Below are 17,920 nucleotides of genomic sequence, written 5' to 3'. Positions count from 1 at the left end.
ACCCCCACCCTTCAGGCCTAACAAAAGCACTGGGACAAGAGGGGCTCAGAGACTCAAGGGCTAGATGCTTCCCTATTGTAGCCCCCACGCTGTCAGAGAACTGTAGGCTCACGGCCCCTTCCTTGGCCAGAGCATACCATCTGAGTCCTGGAGAGCCATGGCTGCTAGGGGGCAGTGTGCGTGGGGCGGAAAGGCCTCCCAGGATGCCCATCAGGCAAGGCCTGCAGACGAGACGACAGTAAGGGCACTCACCCTCTCCAAGTCCTGCCGCAGGTGTGTGAAGAGCTTGAGGCGGCGGTACAGGACGTCCTGCTCCTGCTGGGCCAGGTTGTCCACCTCGTCGGTCTTGGGGGTGAGCAGAGGCTGGTTGGCATTGGCTTTCCTCTTCAGCTTCCAGTACTGGTAGATGAAGTCGACCAGCGCCTCAGCCAGCTCCAGCCGCTCAGCCACCTCGGCTGGCTCCACCAGCTCGTAGAAGTCTTCCTCCAGCTGCTGCAGCCGCTGCTTGCGCACGGTCACCTTCTCCAGGTCCTCGCTGGCTGGGCTGGGCTCCACGGGGTCGGAGGTAGGCTCACCCCGAGGGCCCCCATCACTGTGCTCCTGGCAGAACGACTTGAACTTGACCTCGTCGTTGTCTGCTAATATAGTCCGCATTTCCAGGCCGTGGTCAAAGGCGCATGTGACATGGAATGCTGTGACACAGGAAGGCATGGAACACTGGAGGGAGAGGAGGGGAAGTGTCAGGCATGAAGGGAGCCCTGCTAGGAGCGAAGAGGATGTGGGACATCCCCCAGGGTTCCACCGAGAATCCAGGATGCTGGCGAGACCCGACATAAAATGGCATGGACCCCCAACATCCTGTGGGTATAGAAGCTCTGGCAAGTTGAAGGGGAATTGGGGGAGCCTGGAAGGAAATGAGGTTCAGCACCATATATATCCCAGGAAAATGAAGAGTCAGGTGTTTGACAACCATTGGGAATAAGCTGCATTACTGTGTGGGCAAAATCACTTTGGAACAAGAGGCATCAAAAGAAAGAGGATGGTGATGGGTCACTGCCTCCTTTCTGCAAGATGATCTAAGATGGGGAGTCATGCACCTCCTTTGTCCTCTGGGAAGACATGGGCCCCTTCCTTCTCTTGCCCAGGCAGCTAGGGCCAACTCAGGACCTGCTCCTCCCTCCCAGCCTCGGATGATGGCTATGGGCAGTTGATAAATGTTTCAGCAATACCCCACCCAACTATTAATAAACGTTTATGCTGCACTCACATTTGAAAGTCTTAAAAATGGGCGGAGGCACATCTAGTGTTTGCAATGACAACTGTTGCTAGAAAAATGAGGAACACAAAGAATGAACCCCTACTTTTCAACCCAAAGACCAGCAGCATCACATCATCTGGGAACTTGCTGGAGGATCAAATTCCCAGCCCGTTCCAGGTCTACTGAATCAGGCCTTCTGAGGATAGGCCCAGCAATCTGTTTTAACAAGCCCTCCAGGTAATACTGACGCACACCAGAATTTGGGAACCACTGCCATGGAAAGACTGGTGCAGCCCTGCCCTGTATAGGGAAAGCCTGTTAGCTCATCTGCAGGAAAAGTGTTTCCTATTCCTCCCACATGTTAAGTCTGAGATTAGAAGTGAGGTCAACATATTTAGTAATCCCAAAGATAGTTGCTCTTGGGGAAAGCCAGGGTCTTGAGTACTACAACAGTGTGGTGAGCCTTTGCTCCCAGGGCCTATGCCCCATGCCTCGAGAAGTGGAGATGGAGGAAGGCCCCTCAGGTGGGGTTCTGGGTCTGGCTCTGGTCTCAGGCCTCCATGGCCCATCTATGGTTCTGACTGTAGCACCATGGGGACAAGGGGAGGGTGGCAGCAGCTGCCCATTTTCCGGAACGTTCACGATGTGCCCCTCTACACAGCTGACCTCAGCAGGAGTTCCCGGGCAGGTGCGGGGTGAAGGACCTTGTACCTGGATGCAGGTGCCTGTGCACTCCTTACAGAGGTTGCAGGACAGAGCCCAGCGGCTGGCTGGGATATGCGAGATCTTGGTGATGGGCTCCATCTTCTCGGGGCACCCAATGCTGACCTGGGCAGGAGACAGGGAGCTGCATCAGGCCTCTTGTCTGCTGAAACCAGGCAGTGGGCACACAGGCCAGGGGGAGAGCCCCTGAATCCCAAGACCTTCCTAACTCCAAAGCTGACCACTAAGAGAGTGTGCTAGTGTTTGCTCACCTGTGACAAGTCTTAAATTGTTTGTGACTGTGTATGAGAGTGCACATCAGTCTGTGTAACTAACTGTGTGTGCGCGCCTGTGGTGGGGTGGGCCTCAAGACAGAGAGGCTCCAGAGTGTGTTTGTGTGCATGCAGACATGCACACACACACACACACACACACACACACACACACGTTAGTACACACAGCATCCCGGTGTCTTCTGTACCTCACCCTTTGTTAACGGCACCTTCAGAATTCTTATCAGAACATTACTTATATAGTTCATGTTTCTGGGGAGCAAGTAAAGATTCCAAGGCAGCACCTCTTTCTTGGGGGCCTCCAGGGCTTGCCTGGCCAATGGGGATGCCTTTGTCTAACTCTTTCCATTCCTCCTACAGGGATAAGCCAACAACCATACCTAAGTCTGCTGAGCACAGCTCACCCCTCAGCCCCCGCGGGTACATCTACCTCCCCATTGCTCATGCCTGAAGATAGAAGGAGGGCTCCTTTCCAGGTCCTGAACCAAATGGCTCTCAGGGGAGAGAGGGGTCCTTGCTGGTTCTGTCTCTGCTGTGCCCAGCCCAAGGCACAGCTCAGAGGTAGTCCTTACTTTCAAGATGCTGCTCTGGGAGCATGTTACCGCCGTCAAAACACCCTCTATCACCACAGAAGCCCACAAGGTGGGTCCCTGCAAGAACCTTCAGGCTGGAAGCCCATGAAGGGGAGGGGCACATGCTGACAGGGCCACCTGGCTTACTTGCAGGCACAGGCAGCATGGGGTGGGGCAACACACTCGAGTCAGTACACACAACGGGGCTGTGGCAGAAACTCTGGGGAATGTCACCATTTCGTTTTCAAATAAAACAGGATGACTTTCCAGGAGCCCAGTGCCCCAACTCCCTAACTCACCGTAGGCCTAGACTGTCACCCACGGTTCCCCCCACCCACCCAGACTCAGACCCTCTATCCCACCCACAGCCATCACAACAGATCCACCATTCGCTTCTCATTAGCTCTCTGCCTGATTTCCTTTTAGGTCAGTAGGCTTATTTTTTTTGAAACAGGGAGCCTTGACCTTGGTTAGAACCACTGCCTGGATTTGGAAGGACCCACAACATGCTTCCCTCTCTACTCTGCTGCCTGACTTCTGCCCAGCTCTCAGACCTACCACCTGGATTCCCCAGTGGCCCATAATCCCATCTACCCATGGAAATACCACCTGAATTCTATCCAAGTCCACCTGTGGCTTGTTGCCTCAGTTCTTCTCAGGTGCCACACACGAGATACCCCTTTTTATGGAGGCCTGTCACCTTCTTTCCCAGTGCTCTTCTGCGGAGTTCTGAGCTCCATGCGGACCCACTTCCCCAGGGCTGCTCCTCCCTGCCCGCCATGTGCCCACCTCGGGAATCCACAGAGCGCAGCTGACGTGCACCCACTTGGTCCCACTTCTGGTGGGCTTCAAGGCTCCTCCTCGCTTGGGGCAGAGCAGGCACTTTGGCTGGACACCCAGGGCACATGTCCGGCATAGCCAGCTGCCCGTGGGCACCTTGAGGATCCCGTAGCATGCCTAGGGAGAAAGCAGGGTGGTCACCAGTCAGGTGCTTTGGCCCATCTACATCTGGTCAGAATTCAGCTGCAAATGGTACCGGTCCTGGCCCGAGCTAGGAGCTCCTGAGCCCTACTGCTCGCAGGCTCTGGCCTCCACAGAGATCTTAAGGCAAAGACTCTGGTTCTCTGAGGAAGGGCTCAGCTCTGCCCTCTGTTGGAGGACAGTCACTTTGGCCAGAGGTTCCTTATTATTCCAGCATTTATTAATGTCGGACTTCAGAAGCATCCATGAACATCCATGAGCTGGACACAAACTTGGGTCTGTATGCTGTCTGAAGATGAAGCCCTGAGCTTTCTTTTTTTTTTTTCACAGAGGTGTGAAGGGGTCTCCTGGTCATGCCTAGAGCTACTGGCATAAGGGGGATATGAATAAATAAAGGGTACACTGCCTACCCACCTGACTGACAGGTGGTGAAGCCCCTCTGGGCTCCCCAAGGGCTATTCCAGCAGCAGAGGCTAAAGAGTTGTTGTATGTGCTCAAAGTCAGGGCCAGAGTGGGTCCACTGGGTTCCAAGCAAGTCTTCTGCAAATAAGGCCCAGGGATGCCCCAAACCTGGGAGTTTTGGAGCCCAAGATCAAGAGGGGGGCATGTTAGGCAACACACCTGGTTGAGAAGATTAGGAGTGGTAAATACTTACAGCCTGTACTATACTGTTCTAAGCAAATAACTCATAGGAAGTAACTGAATCCTCCCAACAGCTTACTTTTATTTAGAGTTAAGGGAATAGAGGCCCAAGGAGGTTAAGACAAAGTCACACAGATTGTAAAGGACAGGGCCACAATCTGCAATCAGGCAGCCTGACTCCAGGCTTTGCTCTCCATCACAGCACTGAGCGGCCTCCAAGTTCAGAGGAGAAAGGAGGAGGAGGACAAAGAAGGAAGGATGTTCAGCAGGGAGAGTCTGAGGGAAGCCTACAGGAAAAGGATGGAAAGACTATGCATTGGGCATTTATTCAAGTCTGGGTGACAGGGTTGAGGCGTGGGGCACTCTCTCCATTCCCTACCTCCTCCCTTGTCCTTCTTCTCAGGATCCTGTGGCCACAATGCTACTGCATGCCTATAGCCAGGAGGATCAGCTGCAGGCAGCAGCCTGGCCGGGCAGCAGATAAGGCCAGGGGTGGAGAGTGGTTACTGATGGGCTGCCCACCTGGTGCACGCAGACGTTGCATTTGTCACAGAAGACCATCTCGTTGCCATCTTCGCCCTCAGGAGAGCGGCATACGTCACAGACGACATCCTCATCATACTCAATGCCCAACCCCTCCTGAGTCTCGATGGCCCGCACCATATTCTGGTGGCACAGGGTCTCCAGCTCCTCCAGCACACGCTCTAGCGTCAGCTCATCCAGCTCTGGCCTCTCTGTGAGGACAGCAGGGGGAGGGGGTTAGGAGCCCAGCTTGTCAGGACAGATAGATGGAGGGGTCTCCACTCGTCTGCTATGTGACCTGGGAAAATGCACCTACTGTCAGGGGCCTCAGTTTCATCATCTGGACACAGGATAGGCTGAACCATTCATTCAGTCTCACAGACCCCTGAGGCCGGTCACTGTGTTGTGACTTCAGACGGCTGGCTTGTGACCACTCACACATGTACATGGAGGTAACAAGGAAATCTCTCTGGGATGCAGCTGTATGCAAGGGCGGACCTTCCTAGGACATGTTGGCAGGCTCTAGCCAGGAGGCCCATACCAACGGACTCCACCCCATTTGTTATCCTAGCTTCACTTCTGCGCTTACTTGCCCTTAGCCTAATAGGCTTACTCCTCAGGAACTCTGCAAATCACATGCTATTATTGCCCTCGGCTGATAGCTGCAGAAAACAAGGCATAGAGACATCAAATAGATTCTCCAATCAGTAACGCAGGAGGGACTTTCTCCCACAGCCATGTGGCACCAGAGCCCCATCGTGGCCACTGCCCTTCTGACGGTGAGGATGCTGGCATTCAGAAGAAAACTGCCTGGCCTGCCTGATCCCACACTCAGCCTGGGAGGTCACCTACCCATCTCCTTGAGCTCCGAGTTGATGAGTTCCAGCCAGTATGCATCAATCTCGTCCAGGTCATAGCGGCTGCCCCCAGGCCAATCAGGCTGAGAGCCCTCGCCAAGTTCAGAGCTGCTAGGGGATACCTGGGTAGGGGGGCCTTCTAACGGCGGGAGGATCCTAGGAAATCAAGAGAGAGTATCATAAGGGTAGGGACTCTCAGCCTGCCACCCTCATTGGGTCTGGGCGCCTCCAGTGACATTGACCAGCCCAGCCGAGGAGCTGGTGGGCAAGTGAGATGTGAGGTCTGGAGGTTATCTCCTGACACTACCTCCTCCCTTTAAAGGAGGCTGCAGAAACTCAAAGGACTGTGGCTAGGCAGGAAAGGAGAACAAAGGGCAGAGTGTGGGTTGGGAATGGGTGCTGACCCACTGTCTTAACATTCCATGAACATTCATCCTGCCCAAAGCACACCTCTACTGGTCCTCCCATGAGGGCATCTGGGCTTAGCCTAAGCTCCCTGATGTAGATCGGCCCTGCCTGGGCCTATATAGGAGGCAGTCCACGTGTTCTCCTGGGTAGTGCCCAGGACCAGCCACTCTGGAACAAGTGGGATAGAACCAGTGAGGCTCAGGTCCTCAGTACATCCCTCAAGGCTAGGAGGCGGCCAGAGATTGTCCCCGAGTCCTGCAGGGAGAAGTAAGGCCAGGCCTCCTTTAGAGTAAGAAGGGGCCTGAGTACAGTGTTGCAGCCCAGGATGGCCCTTTCCATGGAAAAGGTCTCCCTCTTCAGAGGACACAGTGTCTCCCAACACACCTGATCATTCCCCAGATACGATATAATCTGAACAGTCAGTTTCTCACTGTGGTGACTCCCGCCCCGGATATAAAGATGTGCCTACAACAGTGCCAGGATCATACCCCAGGGCAGCCCTCCCTTGTGCCACAGCTCTCCTGAGGCAGCTTGGAAGGGTCATGGCTGCAAAATGTAGACTCAAAGTCCTGATCCACTTTTTTTTTTTTTTTAAAGTAAACTCCATCCCCAACGTGGGTCTCAAACTCCCAACCCCAAGATCTAGAGTGGCATGCTCTTCTGATGGAGCCAGCCCGGTGGCCCATGATCTACCACTCAGTGTGCAATCTGGTTCACTTCTCTGTGCCCAGTGACCTTATCCAAAAAAATGAGCTAACAGTAATAATAGTACTTACCTTCTACGGTTGGCGAAGGTTAAATGGATGAATATATTTAAGCCTCTTACAACAGTGCCTGGCACACAGTAAGCACTACAGGTGTGTGAGTGCGTATTTTAAGTCCTCCGGATATCACTTTATTCCTTCTGAAATGGACTAGGAGGGCTTTTTGCCTTGGGAGGGCACAGTTTCCCCTCTTGGCTCAGCTGTGTGCTGCCCGAGTTCCTGATGCCAGTTCAAAATGCCAGCTCTCCCCCCCCCCCCACCGGTTGCCATGGTTATTGCTGCAGAGCCTGGCTTCCATCTGGCCAGCCCTGCCAGGGCTGAGAGGCCCCTCACTTGCCCAAGAGGCCTCCTGGGGTTGAAGGCAGGGCTGCCCGGGGTTGTGACTCAGCACAGACTGGGGAGTGGAGGACAGGGTGGCAGTCACATGGTTGAGCTCTACTGGGGAGGGCTCCAGGGCTCCAGGAGGTGGCCCAGGTGTCACCCACAGGGGCAGGAAGAAAGAAGAAGGCAGGGAGGTGGAAATGGCCTCCAGACCAGGAGGGAGGGTCAGAGGAGGTCGAGGGATGCAAGGAGCAAGGAAAATTGCTCAGTGCCATCCTTTCCCACATGAGAGGCCCAGATTCAGGTACGTCTCAGGTAATGACTAGTGGCAACACTTCCTCCATCCTGTAAAACAGATCATTCCGAATGGATGCAGTACTGATACTCTCAGTCCTACAAAATCTCCTGAGGATCTTATTGGAATTAATACAGTCTTTTAAAAACACAGACTACTTTTGTCTTGATTCTGCTTTGTTTGTGCCTCCAGCATATGCTCAATCAGGTTTTGGATTTAACCTTTGCCCTACCACCTAGGGGCCTAACATCCTACACTTGTGTGCTCTGCTAGCTGCCACCTGGCCAGACCTCTTGGGGCCAAGATCACGTTCCTTTCTTCCTCAGAGAATCTAGGGTCCAGGGGCTCACACAATAAAAGGCATTTCCGGGACGCTTGAGTGGTTCAGTAGTTGAGCATCTGCCTTCAGCTCAGGGCATGATCCTGGAGTCCCGGCATCGAGTCCCACATCAGGCTCTCTGCATGGAGCCTGCTTCTCCCTCTGCCTGTATCTCTGCCTCTCTCTGTGTGTGTCTCTCATGAATAAATAAATAAAATCTAAAAAAAAAAAAAAAAGAAAAGAAAAAAAAAGGCTTTTTCCTGTGCTTCCCAGGGCTCTCATCTTCATCTGTTCAGCCTCTTCTGGCTCTGGCAAAAGCTATCCTCCCAGGTGTGGACTGACCTGACCCTAGGCCAAAGAGTGAATTTTAACTGTAGGCAGCAGGACAAAGGTCAGCTGGAAGAAGCAGATGGCGGGGCTGGGATGTTGGGGAGCATCTTTACTCCAAAAGATGACACCTACACCAGAGGTTGGTCGTGGCCTGGATTGAGTCTTTTGACCACATTAAGGGAGCAGCATAGGCTATCACTCAATTCGTGATCAGGGGGTAAGACAGGTTCACATTACCCAGATAAATTTCAGACCATGAGGTGCACAGACCTGCCCAAAGGCCAGGGAGGACTGGACACAAAGGGGGAGCCTGAGGGGGCCAGGGTAGCAGCAGGAGAGAGGGCAGTCAGAGCCAGCATGCCAGTGTGATCGGGGCACACGCTGTCTCTGGGCCTCACAGGGGCAACCTGGGGCTTGTTTCCGTGGCTTGTGATTTCCTGACCCAGCCCCCCAGGCCCTGACGGTCATGCAGGGAATTCCCCAGAATTTCCCAGCTTCCTCATCTATCAAATTGGGACAGTAAGATGTACTTTTAGGGCAGATGTGATAATTAAATGAGAAGATGAATGTAACAGGCTCAGCCCAGGAAATTCTTAGGAAGAGCTGCTGTAACAATTCTGACCGTGCTGGCTGGGCTGGCTTCCAGAGAAGGGCCTTGCAGTGGGAGGCGCCAAGGAAGATGTAAGGACTGGGTTGGTGGGAGACAGGTGAGACTTCTCCAAGAGAACAGCCCTCCCTGCCTCTAGTTGGTCCTCTCCAAAGAGCATGGACAGGCCAGGAATGTCTGGCTCCTGTCAGCTTAGAGCAGCCGTGCATATGTGGGGAATACACCTAGTTGAGCCAGAGCTGTCTGAACACGTGCTCTCCTCTTGAGGTCAACAGATAAAGCACTGCACAGGCAGACAGAAGCCACGTTACTGGTGTGGAAGCATCTGTAATTAATTACCGAGGCCACTGGATGTTTCTGGAACCACCTGACATTGACATCAAGGAGGGAGGACAGACAGCTGGGCCAAGCCTAATCAGGACTCACCTCTCTGCTCAGTTGGTGGCCTGCCCCTCCCCTTCACTGCCCTGGGCCCTTGCCATGTGCATTCTCATTTCATCCCCACCACACCATTAGGCAGCTACTGTTATTAGCCTGATTGTACAGAAGAGAAAACTGGTCCAAATAGGTTAATAATAGTACTTTAGTCTGCAGACATGAAAGTGTGAAACTGGCTAGGAGCTTAACCCATGTTTCTGGCCCTGGGTAGGGGATGTGAGTATACATTCCCTGCACAAATCCCAGATATTCTCCTTCCAGAGGATAACAGAGAATGGTACCTAGAATGGTCCAGAGAATGGTACCTAGAAGTACCATGATTCTCAGAGGCCTGACACCAAGTGTTGGCAGGCACTTAGCCCTCAGGAACCACAGGAAGAACCCTGCCCAGCAGCCAATCTTCACAGGAGCACCTAAGCAGGCTTCAGAGTCTGATCTGCCTCTGTAATCCCATGCCCAGCATAGGCCTGGCACCAGTTGTGCACTGGGGGTCTGTGGGCCACTCATAGGTGTGGCTGCCAGGATGCGACAGTGCCAACGTCAAGGGCGATGAAGACTGCAATCTTTGCCCCAAGCCTGGTCAAAATGGGCCTAAAAAGAGGCGTGGGGCTGCCAAGGCCAAGTAGTGTGTTGGGTAGGCCAGAACATCAGGTTTCTCAACCCAGAGACAAGACTTAGAGGGTTTCTCAAGGTGCAAAAGCCACACTTTGCTGACCTCTGTCACTGGAGGCAGGGGCCACAGCCAAGATGCACCAGTGGTCTTTCCAACCCACAACACCAGAAGGCTACATAGCCTGGAGAAGATGTAACCCTGACTCAGCCCTGACCCAGCCCCAACCTAGCCCTGGTACGGAATCCTCCTGAGGATGGTCACAGCAACTACTTCCTGAACATCTGCTGTGTGCCAGCATTCAACTCCTTCCAATTCAAAACTCCTTGAAATTGTTTCAGAAGTCAAGAGCGTGGCTTAGCCCTGTCTTAAAGACTATTTAAAAGCCTGGAGATTTCCCTGGTAAGATCTGCTTATGAGACCCCATTTGGAGTGACATCAGGCTAATCCATAGCCAGTTTCTACTAAGCGTTTGTGTGTGTGTCAGGTCCTGTGTAAAGTGCCTTCCATGCATCATTACCTCACGTCATCTTGACCACTGGATGAAACAGGTGATATTACTACCATTCCCATTTCACAGACAAGGAAATTGAGGCTCAGGAGATAACATTCAAGGTCACACTGAATGTGAGTGGCAATTTGAACCTAAGCCACCTGGCTCTAGAGCTGAGCTCAATCCCGGGCCCTCAGCCTCAAAGATAAACTGCCAGTATTTTTTGAATTCTTCAGTGGTTCATGGGACTAAAGAATCTAAGATGGAATAGAGACAGGCTACAAAGGTCGCTTGCCCCAGCCTCCCCTGCCTAGGGCCCCCGCGCCCGGACTGCCTGGCTTACCTCACCACGGGCTCTGGGATGGCCTCTGCGCCAGCGGGCACCTGCACGCCCTTCTCCCATTCCTGCCGCCACGGGTCCGCCAGAATGTAGTAGTCATCCGGGCTGAGTTGGCAGGAGTCTGGGATCTTCATGGCTGTGATTAGGTCTGTCCGGAAAACCTGTCAGGAGCAGGAGTGGAAAGAGGGCCTCAGAGTGGTCTGCTCCACAGCCAGGGCAGGAAAAGGTAAATGGAATTCAAGTGGGCTTACAAGTAAGAAACCAACTCAAAAGCAACAATTACAATGACCCATCTTCTCTGAACTCAGTACAGGCTCTGCCCACAGTAAATGTTCGGTAAATGTGTTGAACTGAATTTACCTGTGTTCTGTGATCTGTTCAAGGACAAACTCTGAATGAGAGATGGGAGTGGACCTCAGAGGGAAGGGGAAAAACTTGACTGAAAAATCAGACAGTAGAAAGGCTTTCTGCGAAGGCACTGCTACCATTAAGGGACTGATTGCTTGGGCATTTCTACAGAAGGTTTAGAATTATGTTTCTACTGCTACCAGAGGTATGAGTGGAGGTGCTAAGGAGTGTAGGGCACCAACTCCAGATGGAGGAAACACCAGGATCTTATATAAACAGCTGAGGGAGAGGCCAGGCCCCACCACAGCTTACAGAATGGCTTCCTATGGGTCAGGGTCTCCAATGTCCCTCAATAACAAGGACACTGTGTCCCCTGCTCAGCCAGGGCAACATGGAGCCATCTTGTATATGTGTGACAGAGGAGGACAGGGCTGCTTTCCTTCCCAATCAAGCCCATCCAAATCTCAAAGCCAGGCCATGAATGCCTCCACCTCCATGCTCTGGTTTTCTTCTGGGCAACAACTCATTCAAGGAGAACCCTCTCTTCCCAATGTTCTGTCTGTCACGCCCGCCTTCCCACCCCAGAACAATCTTGAAGGCCAGCCCCAGCTGCCGCTGGCAATACCTCTCCCTCCCCGTTGTCTGACCTCACTGTGGCCTCCCACAAAGGGCTGTTCAAGACTTGGTGGCAGCTCTAGATTACTACGTGACTTGCTTAGGCACCAACTTTCCCAGTGATCACCAAATGAAAATCACAAGTTGAGAAACCACTTCCGGAAGCACTGCAGGCCTCAGAGCAAACCCTAAATCTACTCCTCCCCAGAAACACCAGTATCAGGCACCTGGGTGACTCAGTGGTTGAGAGTCTGCATCTGCCTTTGGCTCAGGGCGTGATCCCGGAGTCCTGGGATCGAATTCTGCACTGGGCTCCCCGCAGGGAGCCTGCTTCTCCCTCTGCCTATGTCTCTGCCTCTGTGTCTCTCATGAATAAATAAAATATTAAAAACAAAAAACAAAAAACACCAGTATCACTGGCCTTCCAGAAGCCCATGACCAACCCATTCAGTGGTAACCGCTGCCTGCCAGGGGCCAATTCACCAGCTGTGTGTGTCTCATTTGAATCTGGGGCCACAACAAGGAAACCACTGAAATGGGTACACCAAGGGGACTCAAGGCAGCATCTTACAGAAATCTAATTAACATTTGCATCTAGCTGGAGAGGGCTCTGGCTTGGAAAAGGTCAAGTTTCCTGAAGACTCTATTTGCCAATATAATTTAATTGTTAAAACTAACACCCTAACATTTAATTAGGGTGCCAGTGTGAAAAAATTAAAATGAAATTACGATTAAATGCTAATTAAGCAGAAGATGAAATGTGGCAAAGATTTCACAGCCCTGATAATTTGCATATCTTATTAGCAAGCAATAAGATGCCTGATACAAGAACACTAACTCAAGTAGTGTGTGCTTCTGTGCTGCCCTTCAGAAGTCCCGCTCTGCTACCTTGGGCCTTTCCTAGCTGAGGCCTCTGCCCAGCCCAGCAGGACTGGGGGCTGGATTTTTTCCTTCTGGGCCCCAGGGCAGGACCTGGTAGGGTGAACTGAACCCACAGTAGATTCATCATGGCCTTCAAGTTCTACTGATCAGGTAAACCAAGTGGTACAGGCCAGAGCCATGTCACGCTGATGCCATGGGGAATCTTGCACCTGGGCCAGCCCATCATCTTGCCCCAGAAATCAACCCTTCACTACTGTCACCAAGTGCCCCTCCAGAGACATATAGGTATGTCTGAAACTTCTACTATTTCCTCATCCTGGGCTGTCATATAAGTACCATCTCCTTCAGAACTCCTTTCCTGACTGCCCTGACTCAGGGAGCACCAACTATCAACAGAGCCACTTCCCACTCCCACATCCCTCCTCGCCTCCCACCCAGCACTTACACTCCCAATAACTAACTTGTATACTCTTGTTGCTTGTTTTTTGCCATACCCCTGGCCCCCACCGCCATGGCACCCCCCACCCCCGCAGTCCCATTGTCTGCTATGTGCTCAGTGCTGGGCATGACGACTGGCACATCGTAGCTGCACAGAAAATAGTGACTCCATGAATGAACAAATGAATGAATAAATTAATGAATGAAAAGGCCTCTCTGGGAAATTCCCTGATGAGTCTGAGCCCCCAGCTGGCTCCTCAGCAGTGCTTTTTACACACTGGCAAGGTGAGATACCTTGTGTGTCTATGTAGAGCTGAAGTCCTCGAGCACAGGGACTTTAATAAAGCAACACACAGCCTCTGGTCTGCAGGGCTTAAAGCTGGAGCTTGAGAGACCAGAAGGCCAAGCCACATCAGCTGGGGAGAGGGGACCCTGAACTAGGGATAGGCATGGCACGGACAACTCAGCAGGAAGGAAAGGATCCCAGGCTCAACTGAATCAGAGATTCAGGAAGGTGGCGGTGGGGGGGTGTGGGGGGAGAGAAAAGGAGAGGGAAGAAAGAGTCTAGCCCCAAGAGAGTTCTATGTTTCATCCTAGGTCACTCAGGGAGCAAGTGGCAGACTGGACACAAGTGGCCCTTTCAGGCAGGGGACTGATGAAAGTGTGGGAAGCACTGTCATAATGGGAGCAGCCAACACTTAAAGAGCACTGTGTACCCAGTACCAGTTTGAGGGATGTTCTTGAATTCATTTAATAGTAGTCCCTACACCAACTCTGTGAGGTAGATGTTCCAATCATCCCTATCCTGGGACTCAGTTGGGTTATATGACCTATGCAAGGTCCTACGTGTTGGAAGGGGCGAGGGATCCCAGGCCCTGAACTCTGGGGCCAGCCAGCACTCCTCCACAGATTGCCCTGCCCCCTTTGGCCACGTGCTCAATGCCCCCTCTCCAAGCCAAATCAGACAGCTTCCCAAAGGCTGGAATGTGCAAATCAGATGGTGGCTTTTGCAAATTCCAAGCCATTCAGTGGTTTTGCACAGTCTTCCCTCAGGCTGAGCTGTAGGGCCTACCAGGCCCTGTGGCCACACAGATACACAGCAGTGTGTGGAGTACTTTTTACCCTTGGCACATAGGAGCACCCTACTGGGACACTCTGCCCTCTTGCTAAAGTGGTGCTGGCCGGTTTCATCTTGGAGGGCTCCGTCTGGTCCACATCTGCTCTGGGAAACCTTCCTGATCCCAGACAGAGTTTTGGGCTTCCTCTGAACTCCCACAGCCCCTATACTGGAATCTCCTGGTTTCTTCCTACTAAACCCCCATAAGAAGGTGGTGAGTTCAGTGAGGGCTGGCTGGGCCACAGGCTGAACATGTGAGGTGCTAAACAAAGCTGAATGGCTCGAAACCCTTCACAGTCTGCCACCAGATCTTGGGTTGCTGCCCAAGGCTACGTATGGCTGGGCAGAGCTGGGTACTCTGTACCTTCCCAAAGAGCCTCTGGACATTTATATAAAACCTGTCCTTAAATATGGCAACCTGTCACCCAAACATCCTTTTTGCTTTGAACTGCCAGAGGTTAAGCTTGAAAAAGGCTCAATTATTCTCCTAAAACGCCTCTGAGGGATCCCTGGGTGGCGCAGCGGTTTGGCCCCTGCCTTTGGCCCAGGGCACGATCCTGGAGACCCGGGATCGAATCCCACGTCGGGCTCCCGGTGCATGGAGCCTGCTTCTCCCTCTGCCTATGTCTCTGCCTCTATCTCTCTCTCTCTCTCTGTGTGACTATCATAAATAAAATAAACTGAAACTTAAAAAAAAAAAAAAAAAAAAAAAAAAAGCCTCTGAAATATTTATGAAACTTAAATAAGAGAATAGAATGGACACCGAAGAACCAGAGACCTTGCCATGGCCAGAAAGTTGGAAGACAAGTAATTTTCTGAGGACCTGAATGTTTACTATTTTTTCTCTCTTATGGCAGAAATTGACAAATTGTCTTTAAAGGTCTGCTGCCTAGCAACCAAGTTCTGCTGAGCTGCTTGGGAGATGTTAATTGTAGCTTCTTCAAACAGTATGAAGAATGTTTAAAGGTCTAAAACTCAAACGTTAAAAACCAGTCTAAGTGCCAAGGAGCCAGCGTAGCTCTGGAGGGGAGCCGAAGACCATGCTCGGTTCAGATGTAGGGACACTGCACATGCATGGCCTCGAGACTGTCCTGTGAGCAGATTTCTTGCCTGTGACCATGAGATCCGTGGATGCTGTTGGAACATTTCATTCTGGGACCTTGGTCTCTGCTTCCTTTCCTCAAGAGTGAATTATTGTATCATAGTGTATTTCAGACCAAGAGAGACTGAGAGGAGGTTCAGTTACTTAAGGAAAGGCTCCACCACTTAATATAATTACAAAATAGGATTATTTGTGTCATTATTTGTTTGATGTCCATCTCCTCCAGTAAATTCAGCTGAGAAGAGCAGAGGCTGCATGTCTCCTGTCTATCGCTGTAGCTGGCTGTGGCACGGTGTCTGGCACACAGCAGGTGCTCAAGAAATGCTGTGCAGTGAATGAATGAATGAATGAATGAACCCCAGGCTTTGAAGCAGGACTAAACTCTAAAATTTCCCGTTCCTCCTAGTAGGGAGAGTGGAGGCAGGGGGACTGGCCCCAAAGAGTCTTCCAGGTGCTCTTCAGAAACTGGTCTTCACCCATTCTCTCTGCCTTTGCTTAGGTCCCAAAGTCAATGAAAACAGTTTTGGCTAAGATGGTCATTGCTTGACCTCTGTCCACACTTGGAGCCCCAACGTAAAGCTAGGAGTGGCACCCTCCTCCAAATCCCCCAAAGGATATTTGGAGTCTATCCTGAAAGAGCCAAGTGAAATGAGACTGCATAACTCATTTTAAATCACAACTGCTTTCCCTGAACACTTCATCTCATTAGAAACTACAGTTGATTTTAAAAATTGTTGGGACACCTGGGTGGCTCAGCACTTGAGCGTCTGCCTTTGGCCCAGGAAGTGATCCTAGAGTCCTGGGATCGAGTCCCACATTGTGCTCCCTACATGGAGCCTGCTACTCCCTCTGCCTGTGTCTCTGCCTCTCTGTGTGAGTATATGAATAATATACTCATGAATAAATAAATAAAATCTAAAAAAAAAAGTACTTGTCCTGTTAAATCAGGCCCTATGCTACAAGCTTTGTATATATACATATAACGCCACCTAATCCCTATTATCCCCATTTTACAGATAGTGAAACTGCGACTCAAAGAAGAAAACCACTTAGTTGAGATCTGCGCTATATTTTAACCACTGCAGTCTTGCCTGGGAACCAGCCAGGTATTGTTTTTTTAAAGAAATCTCTCCTGGGCTAGAAGCTGATAAAGAGTATCTCAGCCAGGGGCGCCTGAGTGGCGGAGTCCGTTGCAGCTGGTTAAGCGATAGACTCTTGATTTCACCTCAGGTCATGTTCTCAGGGTCCTGAGGTCGAGGCCCTTGTCAGGCTCTGCTCAGTGTGGAGTCCGCTTGGGATTCTCTCTCCCTCTCCCCCTTGCTAATAATAAATCTTAAAAAAAAAAAAAAAAAAGAGTATCTCAGCCAAGAGCAAACTTACTTAGTCATAAAACACCAGAGAAGGGCTGTCATAGCCACCCTCTGCCCAGTCTCATTCAAGCTACCGCGAGGCTAATTTGGTCAGACCTCTCTCTCTGTGTGTCTCTCCCTCTCTCTCAAACACACACCCTTTCTCTTTCACAAGGATAACAGCACTTCCTGCTCTTTAAAAGAATATATTACACACATTTCTTTTGCAAGACAAGCCCCAGAGGCCAGGAGGATTTTCCAGCTGGCGGGAGCAGCAATGTTTCTAACTACTAGAAGTGAATTCGGCCCCCACCCCAGAGGAAGGCAGCAGGAATCTAAGAAAGCAGGCACTGGGCCCAGTGGAAGGGCTCCCCCTCACTGCCTGCCTTCCTGCCCCACAGGGCGACGGGGGAACTGCTGGCTGCAAACACGGCTTGAAACCACAGGACGAGCATGAAATCTTTTTGGATTTCTGTTTTATCTCTCAAGCTTGTCGACATTTTGCCTTTTACTACAACATATGCTATCACTGTTTTAATATAAAATACATTATTTCAAACATCTGGATGGCACCTGTGCTCCTCAGGGAAGACATCAAATTTATCCTGTGGCTTTGCACCGTAACACATTCTGGCCACCCATGCCTTCACCCAGGGTAGAAGGCCCCCACTCTTAAAAACAATGGGTCAAGCCAATAAGCTGCATCCTCACTCTTCACTAGCTGCCTTTTCGGGGTGGGGGACTTCTATAGGAACTTTCATGGACCGTGGGTCCGGGGGACACCCTGGTGGTGACAGAGACTATTCATGCGCAAGGATCACCTTTCTCTCTCAGGTCCTGTTCCCAAGGGGAAGAAGCTGAGACTTGGTAAAGGGCCCTGTGGAAACTGCAGAGAGGCCCTCTTCTCTCGTCTAGGAATATACTTATTTGTCACCAGGGCCTACAAAGGAAACTTGCGGTTGGATCCCAACTCCTACCCACCATTGAGGCTTCCTTCCATCCCAAGGAGGCCAGCTTTTACCTATACTCACTTCCTCCACCTTCAAGCTCCCCAGGCCTCAGGAAAAGATAGTGACTCGCACCAAACAGAAAGGCCATGGCAGGGGACAGGGCAGGCTCTACAGATGATGACCTGGAGGCTCAGGGAGAAAGTCACAGAGCTCCTCCGTGGCAGAGCTGGCTGCACCGCTCATAACGGACACTTTCCTGTGTAGCACCTGCATCCTGCTACCAGTCAAAGGACCAGCTCCCCAGGGACAGGGCCTGCCTTTTCTGCCCTCTTTCCTTGCACCCAGCTGGGCCTGTTGGGTGTTCTCA

General features: G+C 51.6%; 1 protein-coding gene across 10 annotated transcripts in view; it reads right to left on the bottom strand.

Moving 5' to 3' along the window:
* The window catches only part of JADE2 (jade family PHD finger 2), a 51,739-nt gene that overhangs the window by 17,101 nt on the left and 16,718 nt on the right, over window positions 1-17,920 (bottom strand). For 9 of the 10 annotated variants that reach the window (XM_049091793.1, XM_049091788.1, XM_049091791.1 and 6 more), the window contains 6 exons: window positions 10,756-10,913; window positions 5,823-5,983; window positions 4,971-5,182; window positions 3,615-3,782; window positions 1,970-2,086; window positions 253-717 (listed from right to left, as the gene is read on the bottom strand). In XM_049091793.1, coding sequence (XP_048947750.1) covers window positions 253-717; window positions 1,970-2,086; window positions 3,615-3,782; window positions 4,971-5,182; window positions 5,823-5,983; window positions 10,756-10,913 — 1,281 coding nt within the window. The remainder of the gene's footprint in view (window positions 1-252; window positions 718-1,969; window positions 2,087-3,614; window positions 3,783-4,970; window positions 5,183-5,822; window positions 5,984-10,755; window positions 10,914-17,920) is intronic. The other variant, XM_049091786.1, reaches the window with a different exon arrangement.

Source organism: Canis lupus, chromosome 11, assembly GCF_003254725.2.
Source record: "Canis lupus dingo isolate Sandy chromosome 11, ASM325472v2, whole genome shotgun sequence".
NCBI lineage: Eukaryota > Metazoa > Chordata > Mammalia > Carnivora > Canidae > Canis > Canis lupus.
The sequence above is the reverse complement of the archived record's forward strand: the minus strand, read 5'-3'. Positions and strand labels throughout refer to the sequence as shown.